At 39.4% G+C, this 25073-nt stretch overlaps 1 protein-coding gene and 1 long non-coding RNA gene across 2 annotated transcripts in view; one reads left to right on the plus strand and one right to left on the minus strand.

Moving 5' to 3' along the window:
* LOC148130871 (uncharacterized) overlaps positions 1-22583 on the minus strand; it is a 53169-nt gene extending 30586 nt beyond the window's left edge. The window contains exons 1-2 of the long non-coding RNA XR_015749400.1: positions 22288-22583; positions 20362-20411 (exon numbers count right to left, since the gene is read on the minus strand). This is a non-coding gene — a long non-coding RNA (uncharacterized LOC148130871). The remainder of the gene's footprint in view (positions 1-20361; positions 20412-22287) is intronic.
* A 62-nt stretch (positions 22584-22645) lies between these two features.
* SHTN1 (shootin 1) overlaps positions 22646-25073 on the plus strand; it is a 92798-nt gene continuing 90370 nt past the window's right edge. The window contains exon 1 of the mRNA XM_026670202.2: positions 22646-22785. Within this exon, the coding sequence (XP_026525987.2) occupies positions 22728-22785 (58 nt within the window). The 5' untranslated portion in view covers positions 22646-22727. The remainder of the gene's footprint in view (positions 22786-25073) is intronic.

Below are 25073 nucleotides of genomic sequence, written 5' to 3' on the forward strand. Positions count from 1 at the left end.
TCTCACAGCTTACAAAGGTTACAGGAACTGGACATGGCTAGTCTAGTGAAGAGAAGGACCAGGGGAGACATGATAGCAGTATTCCAATATTTGAGGGGCTGCCACAGAGAGGAGGGGGTCAAGCTATTTTCCAAAGCACCCAAAAGCCAGACAAGGAATAATGGATGGAAACTGCTCCCATTTTCAGAAAATTTCTCCTTATTTCTAGGTTGAATCTCTCTTTGATCAATCAACCAATGGAACAGCTTGCCTTCCAAAGTTGTGGGAGCTTCACCACTGGAGGCTTTCAAGAAGAGATTGGACTGTGTCACGTGCTGGCCATGCCTGGTTTAGCGAAGGGGGGAAAAACTTCCAATTCGTCACGTGATGGCACCATGTTGATATTTTACACTCCTGGTGTAGGGTCTCCTGCTTGGGCAGGGGGGTTAGAGTAGATGACCTACAAGGTCCCTTCCAACTCTGTTAATCTGATCGCCTTTTCCTACAAGTGCAATTTAAAGCTTTTGGTGCAGGACTGCAGGTCCCCATTGGAGTTGGCCCGACTACATCAGCTCCTTTTATCCTGGGAGAAATGGCTGCTTGTCTTTTCAGGGGGTGGGGATTAAATCCAGAATTATTAGTTTTGTGTAATCAGGCCTCTGTGATGGAGCAGCATGCTAACTAGCTTGTCAGCCCTGCAAGGTAGGCCAGGTCAAGGAACAGGAGGAATAGGGATTGAAGGAATGCTTTTTACTACTGTGGGGTAGAATAAACCGAAAGCTTGTGAGGGTTTCTCTTATCAAACACAATCAAGATGGGATTATTTAGGGTTTTTTTTTTTCCACACCTTTTTTCATTTTCTTAGGAATAAGCCTATATTTCTCCCATTGAAGTTCATTGCTCCCTTCCCAAAGGCAGTTGTACATTCTTCCCCGCAGATATATGAGGAAGATTAAGGCAAATTTTTGGTTTTAGATGCATGATTGATGATTTATGGCATTTTGGTGAAGAACAATACAATGCTGGTTCTGCATCTATGTAGTTGGATTTATTAGCAACTTCAATGAAACTTCAGTTTCATTCTCCACACAAAATGCAATATTTATGCTAATTACATTTACTCTTAAGTAGACCTTATGAACTTCATGAGGTTTGACAGAATAACAGAGTTGGAAGGGACCTTGGAGGTCTTCTAGTCCAAGCCCTGCTCAAGCAGGAAACCCTATATAATTTTAGACAAGTCGCTGTCCAGTCTCTTCTTAAAAACCTTCAGTGATGGAGCACCCACAACTTTTGGAGGCAAGCCATCCCATTGATCAATTATTCTGCCAGAATATTTCTCCTAGGTTGAATCTCTCTTCCAACCATTACTTTTTGTCCTGCCCTCAAGTTCTTTGGAGAATAGGTCAGCTTCCAACCCAGTATTGCAAGCTAGGCTACATACTTGGTTGCCTTGGCCATTCATTGTATGGTTTACCCCTTATCACCTTTGTTGGCTCTTTGCTGCACTTCTTCTAGGGCAGGGGTGTTGTGGCCCACCAGCTTCCAGTGGAGCTGGTGGCAGAATCAGATGATGAGGAGGTTGGGGAGGAACTTGGGCCAGTTCTAGAGTCTGGGGAAGCTCTGATGGATGCTCTGTGTTGGACACAGAGATAGAGCCAGGGCCGCCTGACATTTCCCAGCCACTGGAAAGGCAGCTGCCTGTGGAGACTGATATAAGTGGGGAAGAGGAACAGCTGGGGCTGTTCCAGACATGCATATGCACAGAGCTGTTAGGAGAGGGGAACAACGGAGGTCAGGGAGTTGGCCCGGGAAGCAAAGCACATGTAGACGCTGAATGGCCCCTAGCTGGCTGGAGGAATAAATAGAAGGGGGTGGTTGTCAGAGGAGACAACAGTTCATCTTTCTGAAGACTTTGCTCATTGTGTTTCATGCCACAGAGACTGTTTGCCAGAACTTAATTTGCAGCCTTTCAGCTGGGAGCTGACGGCCTTGTAATTATGGCAAGGAACTGATAAGGTCTGTTGCTGCCATTAACTCTTTGAAGGACTATTGCCTGAACTTTTTGATGGGTTGAATGAATTAATTCACAAGAGATAAATAAAAAGGGGTTTTTCGTGACAAGGAGTCTGTTTCTTGCTCCTGTTAAGACCAAGTCAAAACAAGGAGTGTCAAACTTGCATCATAACAGTATTGTCACATGATGTATCAGGACTTTCCCCCCTTCGCTAAACCAGGTGGGGGTGTGGCCAGCACATGATGGGCCGCAAGTTTGACAACCCTGTTGTATCATGGCAACCAGAACGGGACTCAATATACCAAATGTGTCCTCTTTAGTAAAGCACAGAGCAGTACTATCACTTCTCATGATCTAGATATTATCCCTGTTGATGAAGCACAGGAATGCATTTGTTTTTTGGAAGCTGAAGCATAGTGCTGGCTCATACTTAAATGATGATGCATTAGGATACCTAAATCTCTCTCACAATTACTACTATTAAGCCAGGTACCGCCTATTCCAGGGGTCCTCGAATCTGACAACTTTAAGGCTTGTGGACTTCAACTCCCAGAATTCTTCCTCTCAGTCATGTTAGCTCAGGAATTCTGGAAGTTGAGGTTCACAAGTCTTAAATTTTCCAAGTTTGAAGACCCTTGGCCTATTCCATAGCTGTGCATTTGACTTTTCCTGCCTGGGTGCAGTACCTTACTGTTCTCACCACCAAATTGCATTTTGTTGGATTGGGCCAATGCTAAAGTTTGTCAAAATCCTTCTGAACCCTGAATCTATTTTCTAAAGTCCTGGCAATTTCCCAGCTAGGTGTCATTTGCAAATTTGATGAGTTTCCCCTTCTATTCCCTCTAAATCATTTAGGAATGTATTTAAGATTAATGCGCCTAACACAGAACCCCTCTGCATGCTTCTGTCCATGTAGATCAAACTGGTGGCCTATGCGCTGGATTTGTCATGTGCAGGCCACGCCTATCCCAGCTCAGTTTTTCTCCAAAGGGAAAAACATCGTGATACATCACATGACAGCAACATGATGATGTAAGTTTGACACCCATGATGTAGATATTGTTCCATTGAGGGCTGCATGTTGACCGAGGTTGATCAGCCAGTTGTGAATCATCTGAGGGTGATCCCACATTTTTCTATCTTTCCAAGAAGTAGGCTGTAGTCTACTTTTTCAAATGTCTTACTGGAGTCTATGTCCATAGCATTTCCCCGATCCATTAAATTAGTCACTTTGTCAAAGAAGGCAATAAGATTTGACTGGTATGATCAGTTCTATCCGGTTATGGGGTGATCATTACATTCTAATCCCCTGTCAAATACCCATTTTTACAAGAGAAGCCAATTAGTCTCTCCAAAATCCTTTATAAAAAATACTTTACTTATTTGGAGTACAAGGTCCCAAAATCAAAATCTGCAAATTAACTTCCACTTCAAAAAATCTACCATATGTCATCAAATCAAGTTTATTACCATCAAAGACCAGAGACACCATGGGTCATCAGTCAATACAAGTTCTGGTTTAAGTTGGGGATTTATATATAAAACAATTACATTTCCTTTTTTAGTTCCTGCTAAAATAAATTATTTACCCGCATTTTAATAAATCATTTGCCTTTTTTTCTAATATGAGTGTCTTTTAGGCAACTTTCAAATAATAATTTTTTTCTCTTTTAGGAGCAGTTAGTTATCTATGGAAACCAAAATGAGTTATGCAAAGGGGGAAAAACCTTTGAGTTTACAAATAAACCAGGGAAATGGTTGGCATATAAATTAAGAAAAGAAAAAGAAAAGAAAATGATATTGAAAATACAAGATGGTGATATTGTATTAATGGATAACATGGCCATGGGGTGTGGGGGGGGAAGCATCTCATCAATATTCTTCTAACTTGTATGAAGCAAGTGACACCTCTCTGGAGAAAATAGACAAATACCTAAAGAGCAAAATTTACAGAGGATTACAGAGGATCAGAAACAGATTATGAATGGAACTATAACAATAAGGGAAGTTTCTGAAGCTATAAAAAAAAGATGAAAGCAGGAAAAGTGCCTGGATCAGATGGATTATCAGGTTCTTATTATAAATGTTTTGAGGATGAACTTTTACAACCTTTAAAAGGTTGTAACTTTCCTTCAGGGAGGAAAGTTGCCAAAGAGTTGGAAAGGGATGGGTATCGCCCTAATATCTAAATAGGAACAGGATTTGACTTTAAGAAGAGACTACAGACTGATAACATAATTGAATAATGATTGTTCACAATGATTATAGCTGATAGACTGAAAATAATTTTGCAAGAATTTATTTGTGAGGATCAATATGTTTTTTAATTAAAAGAACAATTTATTTTATTTATTTATTTGATTTGCCAATTGTTTACAAGATAATAAGTATAAGTGTATACATAATTGTGGATACATGAAATGGGTACATATAAGAAAAATAAAAGAAGAATAAGAGAAACAATAGGACAGGGACGGTAGGCACGTTGGTGCGCTTATGCACGCCCCCTACAGACCTCTTAGGAAAGGGGTGAGGTCAATAGTAGACAGTCTAAGGTTAAAGTTTTTGGGGTTTGGGGAAGAAACTACAGAGTTGGGTAGAGTATTCCAGACATTGACCACTCTATTGCTGAAGTCGTATTTCCTGCAATCAAGTTTGGTGCGGTTAACTTTGAGTTTGTATCTATTGTGTGCTCTTGTGTTGTTATGGTTGAAGCTGAAGTATTCATTGACAGGTAGGACATTGCAATGTATGATTTTATATACCATGCTTAAATCAGACCGAAGACGGCGTAATTCAAGGTTTTCTAGTTCTAGAATTTCAAGTCTGGTGGCATAAGGTATTCTACAACAAGTAGAGGAGTGGAGAACTCTTCTTGTGAAATATTTCTGGACTTTCTCAATTGTGCTAATATCAGATATGTAATGTGGGTTCCAGACTGATGAACTGTATTCGAATATTGGTCTAGCAAATGTTTTGTATACACTAGTTAGTAGTGTGATATTACCAGAGAAAAAGCTACGTAGGATTAGGTTAACAATTCTTAATGCCTTTTTGGCTATGTAGTTGCAGTGGGCTCTAGCACTTACATCATTACAGGTGAGTATTCCAAGGTCCTTTACAGAGCTTGGGTCATCAACAAGATCTTGACTATTCAGCTTGTATTTTATTTTCTGATTTTTTTTGCCAATATGTAAGACAGAGCATTTATTTGTTGAGATTTGAAGTTGCCATTTGTTTGACCATTCTGATACATAGTCAAGATCTTTTTGTAGGGTAGCAGTATTGTCTGTGGTATTGAACAGCTTTACATCATCAGCGAAAAGAACGCAATTGCTCTTAATATGATCACAGAGGTCATTTATGTAGAGTATGAAGAGAGTTGGTCCTAGAACACTGCCTTGGGGGACACCACTATTGACAGGTACAGAATTTGATAGGACGCTCCCAATTTTGACCATTTGTTGTCTGTTTGCCAGGAATGCTTCTATCCAGTTATTCAGTTGTCCAGAGATACCATAGGATTTTATTTTTAGGAGTAGTTTGTCGTGTACCACTGAATCAAAGGCTTTACAGAAGTCTATGTAGATTGCGTCTATTGCTTTGCCCTGGTCGAGTTGTGTCGTCCATATGTTTTTGCAGTGTAAGAGTTGCAGATTACAGGATAGTTTTTTTTTTCTATGTTAGAATATTTGGAGCAACATAATAAAAAACAAGCCACACTGATTTTCTTAGATGGAGGCCTTTGACAATTTGCATTGGGCTTTCCTGTTCAAAGTGTTGGAGCATATGTACTTTGGACAGAATTTTACAAAATGGAGAAGATTGATTAACACTTCAAAGAAAACACAACTCTTAATGGATATTTAACAAAGCCTTGTGAAAAGAAAATGAGGCAGGAATGTTCACTATCTTGTCTCTTGTTTATTTTGGTTCTTAAAATACTGACTATATATATAGGACAAAATGAGATAATTGTGGGAGCAAAGATTAAAAAAGAAATTTATAAATTAACATATTTGTAAATTAATCTTATAAATTAAGCGAATGACTTGAGTTGTTTCTGGAAAACCCTTTATAGGGAATTGAAACACTAATGGAAAAACTAAACTAATTTGTGATTAGTAGATTTTACATCAGGCTGTCAAAATCCTGGCCTTTGCTGGCCACGCCCATGCCCAGTTTAGCAAAGGGGGAAAAAAGTCCCGATATGTCATGTGATGCTTCCATGACAATGTGAGTTTGACATGCCTGTTTTAGATGAACAAACATAAAGTAATGTTAACAAAAACATGAAAATACAAGCTCAAACAGAATTGAGGAATACAACGAATGTTAAGATTGAAAAAAAATTAAAATATCTGGACATCACTATGACAAATATGAATTGCATATTATTTCAAAATAAGTATGTGAAGATGTGAAATGAAGTTAAAAAGGTATGTTAAGATGGGACAAATTACAATAGTTATTGCTGGGGAGAATTTCTGATAAAAATAAATGTTCTTCCTACAATAATGTTTTTGTTTCACATAACTGATGCAATACTTAAAAATGGCAGAAGGAAATATCTAAATTTGGGTGGCAGGGGAAAAAACACGTTAAATATAAGGTGCTACAGGATGCAATTGAAAAGGGAGGATTGGGTTTACATGATTTGAAATTATATTTTGCAGCTTGTTAATTGATTTGGAAGAAAAAAATGGGCATATTTGAGAAATAGAAGTTTCTTTGGAGTTAGGAGACCATGATCTGAATTTTGGATAGAATGGGTATTTGTAGTATGACAAAATCAAGGTTAATGTGGATTTTAAAATGGTTATGTTAGATGTCCATATCAAGAATACAGAATAGATAGATATCTACACAACGTAGATATGTTCAATGACACCAGACTCTCAGCACAAGAAACATTTACTAGACAAGAAATAATAGCAAATACAAATGGCTAATTTATTGTGGGATACTAGAATTTGTTAAGAGGAATGCAAAATAAAATCAAGAGAAAGAATTGGTGGCAAAGGAGATAGTTGCTAATCATTTACTTCTTTACTTCTTTACGGTTATTAGAAAGTTTTAAAGTAGAGAAAAAAAATATGGCTTTGAACATAATAAGGCTGAGTTTGTAATGGAATTAGATATAAAGAATTAACATGTAATTGTTAAAATTACATGTTAATTATTCAGGGTGCAATTTAACAATTAATAATTGTTAATTAAATTTTGAAATAGAAGAAGACCAAATGAAAAAAGTTATGATATAACTGCGGCGAGAAAGGGCGTAGGTACTTACCTGACACGCCCATTCTCTTTGAGCTGTGAAGAGCATCCAGTAGTAGTGGGAGGTGCTTCAGTGTCTGCATGTCTAGGCTGGGCTTAATTTGTGGAATGCCCCTCCTCCTCCACGGGACTCCTCCCTAGCGTTCTCCAGTTTTGGCGAAGACGAGAGAAATAAACACCCTCGCCCTCAATGCCCTAACAATTCGTTGGTCGAATCAGGACCCTACCAGATGGAAAAAGGGTAGGGCTGGATGCTCTTCACAGCTCAAAGAGAACGGGCGTGTCAGGTAAGTACCAACACCTTTTTTCCCATGAGCTGTTCAGAGCACCCAGTAGTGGGACATACCAAAGCCTGTCCTGTCCTACGGGAGGGACTCCGTCTGGCTTGGAATCCCCTCCTGGTCCCTGTGGACCCATTGCAGAACTCTTCTGCCAAAGGAGGCCTCAGCAGATTCAAACACATCTATTTTATAATGCCAAATGAAGGGCGATGGAGAGGTCCAGGTTGCGACTCGACAAATTTCAGTTATTGGTGCCTGCGTGGCCCATGCTGCCGATGTTGCGGCGCTCCTTGTTGAATGAGCTGTTATGCCCCTGGGCACCTGTAGTGATTGAGTCTGATACCTTTTTGCTATCGCGGCCCGTAGCCAACGGCCTATTGTAGAAGATGAGACCTTGCATCCCTGAATGTTGGGCTGAAATGACACAAATAAAGCTTCTGTTTTTCTGAAAGTCACTGTGCAGTGAATATATATTCACAATGCTCGCCTCACATCAAGCCGATGCCATTGTAGTTCCAACCCTTGGGATGGCCTGGGACAAAAATTAGGAACTATCAGCTCTTGTGCCCTGTGAAAAGCCGAATTAATTTTGGGTATAAACGTAGGATCAGAACGAAGGACCACCCGGTCAGAATGGAAGACGCAAAGATCTTGTCTGATCGACAAAGCTGCCAGTTCCAAAATACGACGAGCGGAAGTGATCGCTACAAGGAAAACTACTTTATACATCAGAAATTGGGGACTTGACGATTTCAAGGGTTCCAAAGGGCACTTAGTGAGTGCAACAAGTGGGATAATGGTGAACTGCTGGCGGGTGTAAATTTGAGGCTCCTCGAAGGAAACTCCGTATGCATGGGTGATGAGAAAGAGAGAGTAGACCCAGTAGACCCAGTGACAACCGATGCCAAGGCCGCCACCTGTCTTTTCAACATATTAGGTGATAATCCCTTGTCAAACCCCTCTTGTTAAAACTCTAGGATTTGAGCCACTGGTGGAGAGATGGGATCAATTTGAGACTTAGTACACCATTTGCAGAAACTGGACCACATCTACAGTGGATCCTACATTGGCTTCCAGTAGGTTTTTAGTTGAAAATCAAAATGTATGCTTCAACCTTAAAAATCCAGTATGGGTTGGCTTCTTGGTCGTTGCAAGACTGCCTTCTACAGGTGGAACCAAAATATTAAGTATATCGATTCTGGCTGGGAATGTTACCAATATCCCAGATATAAGATGGGTGGGAGCCCAGAGATAAGTGTTTCTCTATGGAGCAGCTTCCCCAGGACTGATGTCATATAATATCAATTTTGGTAACTTCATGTTCAACTATTCAGCAGAGCTTTTGAAAGTAAATGTCAGTGAATATTAGGTGAATACTGATACTTATTACAATTCATACTGTTTTCTAGGTTCATTTTTCCCCCTAGGCTGAAATTTATTTTTGCTTGTAATCGTATTTTCTTGTAAATCACCATAATGCAGTGTTTAACAGCCTACAAATGCAACTAATTAATTAGTTAATAATCACTGGAACAGACTTCTAGGTTAAACTAAGTGAAATTGGAAAAAGCTGTATACAAAAATTGTCTAAGTCATCATCAAGGATCTGCAAGAAAAAAATAGAGGAAAGGGAAGAAACAGTACTCATATGTGCTACCTTCAGATACTTAGAAAATATATGTATTAATATGGTCTATTATTAATAATACCATTAATATAGGTTTGTTCATATTCATATACTATCAATTGTACGTTTGCTTTTATTTTGCACTCCAAGAGAAAACAGTCATCATTTATATGTGAGCTTTCAATAGATGTTTTAAAACATTTCATTCTGTATATATACTGGGTTCCCTGTACCATTTAATCCTCCAATTAAGATTATAATTTCTTTGCCTAGACAGGCAAAATACACAACAGTGAGAATAGCTGGCTTCTGAGAAATCATGTACAAAAATAATGTCTCTAATCAAATCCATTACATTTTTTTAAAGAAAGATTTAGCATTTTTGCTACTTTAATCATAGATGTTGATTATGAATGTGTTTGATTAGTTCAATTTTGCCACACTATTCTTACTTTTATATGTTATGCTGCAGCTATTATTTGATTTTGATTGATATGATGGAAAATATGCATCTGTTCAAAGGTTTTCATGTTAATTATAGTGGAAAATTATTACTGCTATTTTATACACAGTGATGAAATGCTGCATTAAGGCTTATTTGCCCTGCTACCACTTGTATACATGTATATATACAAGAATTCTGCCTCTTGCATACAGTACCTTATATTGTATATTTTTACTGTATGATGTGTCATATCCACAGAAGAGAAAGCCTATATAGGCCTGGCTTTTGTGTGACTTCCTAACACTTTGTTTAATCACAGAAGAGAATAGATCTCACAGGCTGTTCAGAAAACAAGGTTGACTAACAGCTGTTAGTTTATCCCCAAATAGTCACATGGCTTTTTGGAACTAAATCTAATTCTCCTATGGAAAATTGGTTAGGTCAGCTGATTCAGTTTTCCTATTTGCACTTAATCTCCTCATATGGCTGAATTAACCATGCTCCACAAAGAGGATCTTTGTATTTCTTTCCCTGCTATCACCTCATTAAATACTCAGAGAAGGCAGCTTTTATATAATAGAAAATAAGAAAAGAAAATGCAGTTTCATTCAAAAGCTAAAAACATTTAATGGGAAACCAGGATTAACCTAGTAAATAGAACAGAAATCATAAATCAACTATGCTGATATTTTATATGAATTTGTTGTTAATTTACCAAGGTTATATCTTTAGGGATGCAATTTGTATTGTGCTTTTCCATTCATAAAACACTGATAGAAGCTAAAAATCTCACTATATGTGTGTGAGGGAGGCTTTCCCTGTGTGTACACAGTATATACAAACACATACCTTTATACATTTAAGTTACTTATGCAACTGTATACATGATTAATCATTAATTAATGAATGATTCAATCCAAAAAGAAATCACTTTGGCGGAAAAACAAATCTGGTCACGTTGCCAACTTCAAAAGCCGATACAAAAATTTATGCCACCAGATAAAGACTGAATGCACCAATTATCACATTAAACAAGAGGAAAACCTTCTACGCACCAATTCCATCTGCACTTTCTACAATTTTGTAAACAACAAACTAAAAGACTCAAGGTCCATCCCACCCCTGATAGGACCTAATGGTAAAGACTGCAATGATGACACCATTAAAGCCAACATCTTTAACACATTCTTTGGCTCAGTATTTGTAAACAGCAATGGATCATGCCCAGTATTTCCTAGTTGAACCACAGACAACTACAACAATCTAATACATATCGATTTTACAAAAGACATTGTTGACAAAGCACTATGCAATCTAAAACCGTCTCTATCTATTGGACCGAAAAAAGCTATCCACAGCCATAGCCGAACTTCTAAGCATAATCTTTGAAAAATCTTTGAGGACCAGCTCCTTGCCAAACCTATGGTCACAAGCCACGGTCATCAGAAAGGGAGACCCCAGCCTAGTTGAAAATTATAGACCAATCTCTTTATGCTGCGTCACCTGTAAAGTTATGGAATCAATTATTAACCAATCCATTATCCTCCACTTAGAGACAAACAACCTACTCTCTAATAAACAATTTGGTTTCAGAAAAAAAAACTATCCTGTAATCTGCAACTCTTACACTGCAAAAACATATGGACTACACAACTTGATCAGGGCAAAGCAATAGATTCAGTGGTACACGACAAACTACTCCTAAAACTAAAATCTTATGGTATCTCTGGACACCTGCATAACTGGATAGAAGCATTCCTGTCAAACAGACAACAAATGGTCAAAATTGGGAGCGTCCTATCAAATTCTGTACCTGTCAACAGTGGTGTCCCCCAAGGCAGTGTTCTAGGACCAACTCTCTTCATACTCTACATAAATGACCTCTGTGATCATATTAAGAGCAACTGCGTTCTCTTCGCTGATGATGTAAAGCTATTCAACGTCACAGACAATACTGCTACCCTTCAAAAAGACCTTGACTATGTATCAGAATGGTCAAGCAAATGGCAACTTCAAATCTCAACATAAATAAATGCTCTGTCTTACATATTGGCAAAAAAATAATAATCAGAAAATAAAATACAAGCTGAATAGTCAAGACCTTGTTGATGATCCAAACTCTGTCAAGAACCTTGGAGTACTCATCTCTAATGATCTAAGTGCGAGAGCCCACTGTAACAATATAGCAAAAAAGGCATTAAGAGTTGTTAACCTAATCCTACGTAGCTTCTTCTCTGGTAATATCACACTACTAACTAGAGCATTTGCTAGACCAATACTTGAATACAGCTCATCAGTCTGGAACCCACATTATGTATCTGATATTAACACAGTTGAGAAAGTCCAGAAATATTTCACAAGAAGAGTTCTCCACTCCTCTACTCATTGCAGAATACCTTATGCCACCAGACTTGAAATTCTAGACCTAGAAAACCTAGAACTACGCCGCCTTCGGTCCGATCTAAATATGGTATATAAAATCATACATTGCAATGTCCTACCTGTCAATGAATAATTCAGCTTTGAACATAACAATACAAGAGCACACAATAGATACAAACTCAAGGTTAACCGCACCAAACTTGATTGCAGGAAATATGACTTCAGCAACAGAGTGGTCAATGTCTGGAATACTCTACCTGACTCTGTGGTTTCTTCCCCAAACCCCAAAAACTTTAACCTTAGACTGTCTACTATTGACCTCACCCCTTTCCTAAGATGTCTGTAGGGGGCGTGCATAATCGCACCAACATGCCTACCATCCCTGTCCTATTGTTTCTTTTTATTTTTCTTATATGCATCTATTTCATGTATTTATAACTATGTTTATACTTATACCTGTTATCTTATAATCACTTGACAAATAAATAAAAATAAAATTACAATATTATATACAATATTTCAGAAGTTTGTCTGTTAAAATCATAAAGCAACCAGATTTTTAAATAGAGGGCTTTGTCTTGTGTAGTCAATTAACACTTTGCTTGAAAGGGAGGCATATTGCAAAAAACCTTTTTCTATGGCAGATCATAATGTCGAAAGAGGTATGTCACAGAAGAAACAATCCTTCAGATAGGCCATGAGCCACTTACAATTTTAAAGATTAACATCAACACTTTAAATTATGCCTAGAAATAAATTAGCAACCAGTGTGGATTTCTGAAATGGCAATTTTGTGCACTAATTAGCAACCTAGCTGTCACATTTTCCATCAGTTGAAGCTTTTGGATATTTTTCAAATAAAGGGTGTTGCAAGTCAAGTCATGTTGCAACCATAGCATGGATCTGCACACACAGACACACAGACACAATCTAATAATCTATTTATTACTGTGCAGACTTTTGAGGAGTGTATGTTCTGATCAATATCTGTGGATTTACCTATTCAAACAAAATGGCTGTACAGCAGAAACATCACATTGAAAGCTAATTTCCATAGGAAAGGAAGAAAGCAAAAGGTTCCTAGCAGTTAACACCACCAAGTAAAACAAAGAGATATAGGAGAAATTCTGCACTGCTGGAACTTTCCAAGCCTTTGCAGATGAAACAGTTTTTAGATGTTTGGGGTGAGGAACAGACCCTGCAAAATGAGAAACATGTCTCTATAACCTTGAGAATCCTGTGTGGTGTTTTTATTTATACTGACCATCTGGACTAGTACATAAGCATTTTACTTGAAACTTATCAGGTGTATGTAGCCCCAGATGTTTCTAGGAGATTCACATACTAATGGGAATTGAACTAATGACTCTTACAATTTAGATGTACAGAAATATGGAGGTGGCCATGAAGGAAATATGTGACAACTTTTAGGAAAACATGAAATTTGATCCTTGAATATTGGATAAGGAAGTTGTGATTGCCTTGATGTTATTTTCTCTTTTGTATAAGAGAGAGGGAAAGAAACAATGTCATACTTTCTGTTTCACAATTCTGTTGCAGTTTATATTAATTAAGTAAAAATCTAGTATTTCTTGTGATGGCTGCTTCCTGATCTACCTCAAAGTGCTTATTAGGAAACCTTACACAATGCATTAGCTTAGGAGCTATCCAGCTTCTGGTGCTGAACAACACTGAAGAGTAATATTATACAGGGACAATTTTTAGAGTAGCATATTCAATCCATCTTCCTTTTCATCAGAGACAAAAAGATATAATTCCCTTGTTTAACAAAGTTTTACCTGACACCCTGACCTGCAAAAATAAACATGTAGACCTACAAGCAATATCTAGAAGAGTAAGAGTGAGGAAGATGTGATCTTCCAGCTTTTTTCAGCTTTTTACCTGCCCTTAACCAAAGGCCATGCTGGCAAGGAATGATGAGAGTTCAACGTTTTCTGAAAGACCACAAATTCCCCATTCAAGACTTGGAATATTGTTACTCTTGGGAATAAACAGTCAACCATTCTAAGATGGTTAGCTTTTTATCAAATCCACCAGGAAGATTAAAAACAGTACTGCACTAATTATATAGGAACATGACATCATAAAAACATGGAATTGAAAGGAATCGCTCAGCAGGAATCTCTCTCCCTGACACTCTAAGATGATACAGAAAAGCTTTCAGAATAACATAAATAGAACAAGTTTTAACCTCCTTCTGTCTGAAATTTGAAACTGAAGAGTAGTTCAATTGAAGAGTATTGTACACTTCAATTATTTTCTCCTTGCTAAAACTATTAAGTTCCCTTACTCCCTCTTTATAAAACAGTCTCCAGTTCATTCTACCTTCACTGTCTTTCTTTGTGCCTGATCCAATTTGTGTATTTTTTTAAAAAAATGGTCCCTTAAACCAGTGGTCATCAACTGGTGGGCCACGGACCACTGGTGGTCTGCAAGAAAATTTTGGTCTGCAGAGAAATGTCCCCCCAAAGCAATTAATCCACAGAGCTGCACCACCCACATGGTCTGCCCACCTGCTGGGCCCCACCCTTCGACCGAGCGCAAACCTTGAGTAGAGCCACGTGAGCTGGAACTGGAAGGTAAGACCAACGGCAGGGGAGGGAAATCTGCCCCGGATGGCTTGCTGATGGTGGGAAAGTCGGTCCCATATTCCAGAGCTACAGTAGTCACAGGACTGGTCCTTTGGTCATCCCAGAGCAGCTCCTCCTCCCCCCTGGTGCATCAGCCTTCCATGGACTGGAAGAGCTGCTCCGGGATGACCAAAGGGCCAGTCTTGTGACTACTCCGGCTCTGGAATATGGGACCGGCTCGTTGTGAGGTTGGAAATCTCCTTGCCAGCCAGGATGAGGTAATGGTACTGTTGCAGCAAGAGGGAGCATAGTTAAACCACATCTCTGTTCCAAGCTGTGGGTTGCACCCAAATTCCCTGCTGGGAAGACGTGGCTCGGGGACAAAGGGGCTTTGTTCTGCTTGAGCAAGAGAGTTGGCAGGGCACTGCTCAAACTGGTGTCTGGGACTCAAAGGCCCTCTTCCTCCAGCATTGGAAAGGGTGCCGCTTCCTATCCTGCCCTCTTTTGGGTAAGCCCAGCTGGGTGCCACATGTTGAGTCTGGCAGTGGACAGGGAAATGATGTGCCCTCCCCCACTTCCTGCAGGGCCTGCTGACAAAGCACCCCTCTCATGCACCCACCGCTGCAGTTGGGTGTGTGAGGGGAACACGCTCCACATGGGGAAGGGAGACACGCTCCGTGCCCATTGTGCTGAGCCAAAGGGCACTGGTGGGAAGGGGAGCAGCTGCAGCCGGCTGGCGAAGTGGTGATGGACTGACACATGCAGGAAAGGGAGTGTGTGGGAGATGGCAGCGTCAGAACCCTTCCTGGCTCTTCCCTGAAGCGCCTCGCACCAGCTGAATCCCCTGCCCCGAATGCTGCCGCTGCTTCCCATCTTGCTTGGAATGCTTGCGGCGGCACTTCGGACAGTGGGGGGTGGGCTAGCAAGGCTCCTCAGAATTCTTTCTGGCTCTTCCCCAAAGTGCCTCACACCAGCTGAATTCCCTGCCCTAAATGCCACCACCACCACTCCCCACCTTGGACAGGACATCTCCCAGGGACAAGAGTTTGCCCAAACTCTGCAAAATCATCTCTCTCTCTCTCTCTCTCCCTCCCTCTCCCTCTCTCTTTCTCAGCACTCGTGGAGAGAAGCAGCCGGAGTCACTCTCAAGAGCCCAATCAAAGTTTCCTGTGCTGCTTCTGTGAGCGCTCCTTGAGAGAGAGACAATTTTGCCGATAGCTTGGCCAAACTCCTTTGAGAGTCAAAGCGCTGAAGTGCAAGTGGCACAGGAAACTTCAGCCAGGCTCCTTGAGCAAAGGTGGTCCGTGGGATTTAAAATTATGAGTTTGGTGGTCCCTGAGGTCCAAAAGGTTGGTGACCCCTGCCTTAAACTAATCACAGTAAATGAAGGAGCTTAATTTAGAAAAACAGTGGGGCTATTTTTTCCTGTGACTTGCTAAAATTGCATTGGGCTTGTTGACAGTCATATCCTACAGCTGGCTTATATTCAGCTTATGACCAAACATATTTCCAAGATCCTTCTTTGGATAGCTAACCAAAGAAGGAGAAAATTCAAACATGAGTGTTATAACACTCTTTCCACTGTTGTTCCCTAGCAGTCAATACTTAAGCTATACTGCCTATGACTCAAAATTTCCTATACAATCATCACTATTACTGGAGATTGATAGTTGTATCCTATTTAGCCCCACTTTAAAATAATGGGGGGCAGGAGGAAATTACTTCATCTGCTCTTTTGAAAGTCAAATGTGACTCTGTTGGACTTTTTCAGTAGCCGTCCATTACATGTTGAATGTAACAGACTATAGTCACCTCTAAATTTTTACAATAACATATCTCGGAGAAGAAGCCTAGCTGGTCCATTTCCTTCACTATAGAAAATGTTACATCATTGCCATAACTGGAACCTTAGTCTATGTTTCTTTTGCAACTGATTCTGAGCTAAATTTGCCATGTATAAGTTGAAGTTATCTTACTGCTAGGTTTGTGTTTGCAACTCCCACCAAGACAGTCAGGTATATATATGGTAGAAGCATTGGATTTATATCTTGCCTTTCATCCAAGTCAAGGTGATTTACACAGGACTTCCTTCTAGTTTTCCCCAGAACAACAGCTCTGTGATGTAGCTGGACTGAAAAAGAATGATTGGCCCAAAGTCACTTAGCAATTTCTGCATCTCAGCTTGGTTTGCAAACAATGGTGCTCATTGCCCACCCAGACACAAGAGTATCTATCTTGTACTTGTAGGCACAAATATACACTGTTTGTGCTACTTTACATTTCCATATCCCTTCAAGTTTGCTTCAAGGTATAAAGGAGCAATGAAATTCCTACTGAAAACATTTTATGTTAAGCACCAAATAGTTAATATATGTATGTAAGAGTATTCTGCTATCATATTTTTCAACGTTTAGAACATCTGCACTCTATTATGGGAAGATTTCTTATACACTTATATCACTAGTTATGTGATTTTCAATTTTTTTAGTTGTTTTCGATATGCCATTAATAATTCTGTATTTTTAACAAAGTAACCATAACAGCAATTTAAAAAATTATAGGTGATATAAAAAAGAATAATTACTTGGGGGTAGGGATACCTTACCTCCTTTTTGAGCCAGAGTTCCATTATTCCATCTGCAGATGTTTTTACAATCTATGACCTTTCCCTAGTACTGATTTATGACATTTAGATGACTATAGAAGATGCTTTGATTCATTAGTGGAAATGCTGCCCTAAAGTGCATGTCAACTAGTATCTGGAATAATTTTGTTATGGTTCTTTCTTTCCTGTCACTGCTTTCACTCCCAGCAGCAGACCTTATCACTGTAGTGTAGACCATGAACAATGTATGAGCTGATCACACTTCTTCTGATCATATTCCTTCTGCTGGTGGACGAACAAAAGAATCAACACCTAACCACCCCCACCCAGCAATAGCCAGTTTTGTTGGTACAACCAGCTTAGATGAGAAGCCACGTAAATGTATTAAAGTATTAGTTCATGTATTCATGTATTAGAAAAGTGAGAGTATACATCTACAATGGATTATAATGGGGATGCGGAGAATACTGAGGCCCAAAGGCAGGAAAATATATCTAGCTATGCGGAAATAAACCACTTGTATGATCTGCAAAAATCTAACACTTTTGTTGGATAATTATATTCATTATCTTCCCTGACAAAACTCTACTCAGGTGAAAATAAATTTGTTCAACTGGTGAAAAGACACATCACAAAATTTTGGATGCACAAGGCAAATGCTAGGTATGGTACTTTTCTAAATGAGGAATGCAGTTTTCCTTTGGCCCTAAGCTTCTGTCCCAAGTATTCTGTAATTCTCCATATCCTTCCAGCCACGTTAATCCACCCCACTACCGACTGGTTATTATTAATGTATGTAACTAATTGCTTCACAGCCATCTTAAAGGCACCCAGCCAAACTTGGGTGCAACATCTTCTTGAGAAATATCAGCATTATTTGCAATGGTCAGGCATCAAAAATCCTCCATCAGAGATATAGTTACTATAGAATAGATTGAATCAGTGTCTTTGAATGCCCATGAATGAAGTACGATAGACACCACACTGCTACCTATTGATTCTCCAATAGACCATGTTGTAAACATATCAATTCAGTTTGTCTCCAGAACTAGAGATCAATAAAGCACATAAGGCAGCAAAATATGTTATCAGTTACAAATGTATATGAAATTTGTCTTTAAGGCTATTTTTAGTAGGGAAATATTGACTTATCTAGCATAGTCAAGAATCAGGAGTGGACATGCTCCTGTTGGCAGGAGCCTATAGTCACCATTTTTTAGGGAGCCTGTGTGTATGGGTATAAACAGGGAGGAGGTAAGAGCTGTTTAATTCTTCTGGAAAAGATTTTTCCTCCCTAGATTTTACAGGGATTTTTAAAAAAGCATATTAAGCCTATTTTTAGGGGTCTATCTATTCCAAAAATGACCAAAAAAATGACCAAAAAAAATATGCTGATTTTCAGTAACTGTGATCAGAGAAGAGTATGAAAGGAACCAAAGAGTGTTACGAGAAGGCAAAAAGCCCTCAAATCACAGAAAATCCAGCCATTATGGCTATTGTTAGCCATTATGGCAGTTATTTCTAGCCCTCTATCATATCTATATGCATGGTTTAACAATGCGATTCTATGCATATCTACTCAGAAGCAAACAAAAAAGATACTAGCTTTAAAACCTGAAACCAAATATGCGTGATCAATTTGGTCAGGATTTTACAACTTTTGAGGGTCAGAGATACATTTGGAATTTTGAGGGTATGTTTTGCTCGAGACTCATTTATGGAAGGCCTGTCTAATCCTAACCTGGCTTTCATGGTAGGCAATTCGTATGGGTGTAGATGTTAGACATACTTTATTCAGATTAGGTGACAAGCCTCTCTGAGACACACAGAGGTGATATAATTGTCCTATTGAGAGGCTTCATGTCACTCATCTCTTATAGTGATTCTAAGAGCTAGAAAAGGCTATCAGAGCAACACTAACTGTGATGTGAACCAATGTAGATGCTTTGCTTTTAGAAAGGGTAGAGGAGCATTTTCACACATACTCTGCACAAATGTTTCTTGCAATAAAAATCCTTTGAAGATGTATACTGTCCTAAAAGCCAGTCATAAAACATTAATCACAACTATACTTAGCTGCAAGGTGCTCTTTATCATGCTAGTAGGATTTTTGCGTAGCCCAAAATCATTATTGCAAATACATATATTGCTAGAGATTGGTGCTATGCCTTGCACCATGTAAGCTTGCTATTTTTTAAAAAAATGAAATTAATCTTTTAAAAAAAGATGGATGTGGAAACATGATAGACAACAAAGGAGGTATCTCACAATAAGTAAGTGCTTCGTAAAAAAGGAATATCATACTATCAGCTAATCAGCTTCTTAAATATAACTAATACAATTTAGCCTAAAAATCTGTTTGAGAAATATTATGATTGCATAGAAGACAATAATGTTATAGCAGAAGAATTAGCAGGATTTAGAATAGGAAGATCTACAGACAAGGCAGTGATATTGTAATTCTTAATACAGAAATATCATTGTGGATCTAAAAAACACCCCATATGCAGCTTTTATAAATCTTAGACTTGCCTGTCTTTCAATATCTAGAGGGATATTATGGAAAAAACTGCTAGTTACCAATATTGATAAAACATTCAACAGCTAATATATAAATGTTATTTGAGAGCTAGGTATGGTTCCCAAGGGTAAAGAACAGATTTGATTAGAACCAGGAGTGAAGCAAGGTTGAATTCTTCCTCCATTATTTTTCACCTTTTAAAAATAAGGACAAGTACAATACCTTAATTAAAAAAATAGCTACCTAAACTGGTTAACAGATATATTCCAGTGGTCTTGTCTGGTGATGACATTGTTATTCTTTTTCTTTATAGAAATGAAAACAATTCTAAAATTCTTGGCTCAGTAATCTCTTTCTGTTTATCTGGTCCATATTTCCTGGATGACTTCAAAGAGGAGTATTATATTTCTTTTTTTCTAGGGTTGGGCATTACAATCCAACTGCTTTTAGCCATTTGTGTCAAAAATAATGACATAGCTATTGTATAGTACAAGTCAGGGGTTCACCCTGTTGCAGCAGAGATGGTACAATCTAACTTTTTAAAGAGCAATTATGCAAGTTTCTTAATGGGTGCCCTGATGTCCTGGCCTCCCTTTGGCTGTTCTTGAAAACCAATACAGGAAGATTCCTTACCTGGGAAGACAATGTCCTTATGAACAGCAGAGCATGTGTTTCTCCAATGCCTGCATTACAGAGATATTTATACTAGCTTCACTTCACCATTATAGGGTTCACGGGACAAATCTACAGTTCCTTGCTGCTTTCAGGTTCTGTGAGTTGACACTTGAAATTCATAGTATGATGTCCTGGGCATAAACTACACTTAATCAGCCCTTGGTTTGCCACACTAGAATCTCTGTAATCTGATATAATCTTCCACATATTTTATGCTCTCATATACCCACCTAGTACTCCTATTCCTCTTTTTAGCCTAAGACTCATTTTTATATATTCTTTAACATAAACTTGTATTTTCTAGCTTTTCATACTTTTTATCTTTAGACTCTTATATATGTTCTATGTCTTCCTGGTCTCCAAAAGATAACATTACCTAATTGAAGAGACCCAGATCAGTAGCTAGAACATACCGGTTGGGCAAAAAACATGAAAGATAAATGATCATATAGCTTGCCCCTACACTACTTAGTTCTTTATAGTTAGTAGCTGCACCTTGTATCATGTGTGGGAGCACACTGGTAATCAATGCTGTTTAATAGGAAAGAGAAGAAATTCTGGAAAGTAAAAAAGAAAGTGCTGCCTTTAACTTTGGTTTGATCAATCAATAGTATACCAAAATCCCAACAAATGACTAACCGCTCTTGTGGATGTATTTCTAAATAGACACCTTACATTCAAAGGTACACCCACAAGACTGGTTAATCATTTGTTGGGATATTGGTATTTATAAGCTGTATATTCAGAGTGTACACGCACAATTAAGTCACCCTTGAGGGTCCCAACTAATCCTTTTAGAAATAAATTCCCCTGGTTTCAATGAACTTTGAAAATATTCTGGCTTTAATGTGAAAATCCCCCTTCATTTGTCTTTGTTGTACAATGGACGATATTCCCCAAAATTTACCCTTCCAGGTAATTTGTCCAGCCGTCACTTAAATGTCCCTGAATAGAAAAATTTATCTAATTGGAGATTTCAAGTTCACATAGCACTTTCTTCTACAGGTAGTTCACGACTTCCAACAGTTGGTTTAGTGACCGTTCAAAGTTACAACAGCACTGAAAAATGTGACTTAGGCCCGTTTTTCACCCTTACGACCTTTGCAGCATTTTGATCATGTGATCAAAATCCAGATGCTTGGCATAAATCGGACCGTTGCGGTGTCCTGGGGTTATGTGATCACCTTCTGACAAGCAGAGTCAACGCGGAAGCCAGATTCACTTAAGAACTGGATAACTTTATCAAGCTAGTGATTCCCTTAACAATTGTGGCAAGAAAAAGGGAATCGCAAAACTCACTGAACAAATGTCTCACTTAACAACATAAATTTTGAGCTCGATTGTGATCATAAGTTGAGGACTAACTGTACCCTGTGACTGGACATAACTGCAAAAAAGAAGCGCAAGACCATTCTCCTGCCGTATTTATTAACACGGGTGTAATATAACGTTGCTGAACCCAAAAGCTCTAGAATACTGCAGAAAAAACAATTACTACCCACCTGCCTTCAATCGAGGGCCTGTATACTGCATGAGTCAAACAGAGGGCTGTGAAAATATTTACAGATCCCTCACATCCTAGACATAAACTGCTTCAACTCCTACCCTCAAAAAGACGCTATAGAGCACTGCACATCAGAACAACTAGACACAAGAACAGTTTCCCCCCCACAAGCCATCACTCTGCTAAACAAATAATTCCCTCAACACTATTCAACTATTTACAAAGGCTGCACTACTATTACTATTAACCTTCTCATCACTCCTTATCACCCATCCCCTCCCACTTGTGACTGTAACCTTGTTGCTTATGTTCTTATTGACTGTTTCCTAGTATGACTTGATTGCTTATTTGTACCCTATGACTATCATTAAGTGTGGTACGTTATGATTCTTGACGAATGTATCTTTCTTTTTGTACACTGAGAGCACATGCACCAAGACAAATTCCTTATGTGTCACCCACACTTGGCCAATGAAGAATTCTGTTCTATTCCACAGCGACGCCTCATCCTCCACCTGCTGCCTCCTTCCCTCTTCTCTGCGCCAAGACCATAAAGGCCTGCTCGGGAGCGGAGGAAAAAATCCCCGTTGCCTCCGGTGCAAGAAATCTGGCTTTCGCACATGCTCCAAGAGAAGGCCGGGCATGTGCAGTAGCCTTGCAGAGAGGCTGCTCGGGGATCATTCCCAGCGCCCGCCTCAAACCTCGCCCTCTCCGCTTGCATCCAGGTGCGAGTGGCGCCACATAGCCGCCATCGGGGCGGAGGGGAAGTGGCGTTTCCGGGTGTCCCTCCGCAAGACGCCCCGCGGGCCTGAGAGGCAAAATGAGCGGCTCCGAGGAAGAGAGGCAGCTGGAGCTAATCAGCAGCCTGAAAGAACAAGGTAAGGCTCCAAAGCCGCCGGGCTTAGTTTAAAAACAGCCGTGGTCCGGCAGCCCCCAGCCAGGCTTGCGAGCGGCGCGCTTTCGCTTCTCCTCTCGCGCCTGACCTCCTTTACGGGGCGGCTCGGAAAAGCGGGGAAAAAGGACGCCAAGGTGCTTTCTGTAGGCAAACGGGTCCCTTCACCTCGGAACGGCCTGTAGCGTCTGAAACGAACGTCAGAATCCGAGCAGCCGTGACTGGTGACCGGCCTCTCAGGGTGGGGAGGGTCACGTCGGAGGCAGCAGACTTGTGGATCCCATCTCAAGACGGCTGTCCGGTAACCGCCCTGCGCGGAGATCCGCTGGGTCCAGATTTCTTACCCCTCTCTCGATTTTCTTTTCTTGTGCCTTCATTGCGCGCGCTCTCCTTCTCTTGTCTGTCCCCGAGGGCCCGCAGGAAAACATTGCAGTCCACCCACTTTCCTTTCGGAACGATTTAACCGAGCCTTAATTTACTTACTGAATCAAGACTTATCAGTATTTTTGTTGTTGTGCCGGCTGGCCTGTTAGTAATAATAGATTCTCTCCTTTGGGTGGATTTTGAAAGTAAGGGACTTGGATGAAATCCTATAGCATCTAGCAACACCTTCTCACGTAACCTGCAAAGGTGTCTTCCCTCTTTCATTTAAAAGAGTTGTAAAACCCTTCACAGCTGAACAAAAAATGGCCAGGGAAATTACTTACAAACAAAAAAGAGAACTGAATGTGTTTTAAGACTTTGCTTCAAAATTTAGCACTTCAATAGATAACACATTCCTGGATAGGAAATGAAATTTAACTCAAAATTTAGTGCTTAGCAGATTTTAATCTTGAGCAATCTGGCCTTTGATACTTTGTACTACAACTCTGGATATATAGTATCCTAACTTGTGAGGTTAGGGAACAGGCAGATGCTTCAAGGAGGTCAGGTGTATGCAGTGCTCACTCTGACAAAATGGTGTGACTGCAGACCAGCTGATCTCTTCTTCTACCTCAGGTTGTTTGTGAGAATAAGCACTGGAAAGGAAATGGGGAGAAGCTATGTTCTCCTTAGAAAAGAAAGTATTAATGAGATAAACTCATCAGTACAATTTTAGCATTCTTTCTGATTCCTTGCTGTCTTGTGAAAGTTAAGATCATTTTAGACAACTCTTCAAGGTAGTAGTAATTCTGTGAGTTTCAGTTAGCCTACTCTGACTTGATGCCATGTTGTTTTGTCCTGTTATGGCACTTAACAGAAACAAAATTAATTCAAACAAATATAGACAAATAAACCAATGATGGAAACCATTTTTGGCCTAAAACCTTAATCCTAGACCAATGACATGAATCCGAAACAATTTTTTTATCTGAGGTTTTACACCATCTCTCACTCATTCATGAAGCCTTCCAACATCCAGATTCTCAGCTGATCCTATGCAAGTCTGCAGGTAGAAGGAACAATTCCTTTCCCAAAAGTGCAGTGGGCTGTCTTTTTAGTGCTGAGAAGATTGGATATGAAACTTTTCTGTTTTGTTGGCGCTGAAAGAGGGGTGTCTCTTCAAAACTCGGGCAGGGGGAAAGGCATAAGTACAGGAGAAGAGAAAAGACAGTTCTTCCTTTGCTGCAAAAAGTTGTGAAAAAGTTAATGTTCAATGTCTTGAACTGAACTGTGATCTTTTGCAGGCAAACTAATTGTTCTTGTAACCTACAATGGGTTCTTAACTTGAAATTTGCAGAACAGGTGTGGCCAAGTAGAAAACTTAATTTATCAGTAAACAAGGAAAAACACTAAGCTGCACCTACCCATCATTTTCTTTTTAAGAACTTTAGATGTGATAAGGCCTAGAAACATTGTTTAATTGGGTGCTTTGCTTTCAGCCTGCTAGCTTTACATTCAGCATTCAGAATCAGTTGAGATGCTCTACCTTCACCAAACTTTTTTTGGTGAAATTTCTGGGAACTCTGGGATTTCTATGCAGATTTTGCCCATGGGTGGAGTTTTACATCAAGATCTGTAATCAAATAATATTTTCAGTTATTAATAACCTAAGCATAATCTAATACAATCTAATACAAGAAGTTGTGCTTTGAAAGGTTTACAAAGGTGAGCTTTTTATTGTGATAAAGTAATGAATTAAGTAGAATAAAAAACGTAAGTAGAAGAAAAACTCAAGTCAGTTAAATATCTTCTCAAAGAAACTCATTAAAGTTACAGGGAGTCCTTGGTTTATGACCACAATTGAACCCAAAATTTCTTTTCTTAAGTGAGATGTTAAGCGAATTTTGCCCC

The sequence above is a fragment of the Notechis scutatus genome, chromosome 4 (genome assembly GCF_049901735.1).
Source record: "Notechis scutatus isolate UNSWTSFEM ecotype Mainland chromosome 4, rNotScu1.2, whole genome shotgun sequence".
NCBI classification, from domain to species: domain Eukaryota; kingdom Metazoa; phylum Chordata; class Lepidosauria; order Squamata; family Elapidae; genus Notechis; species Notechis scutatus.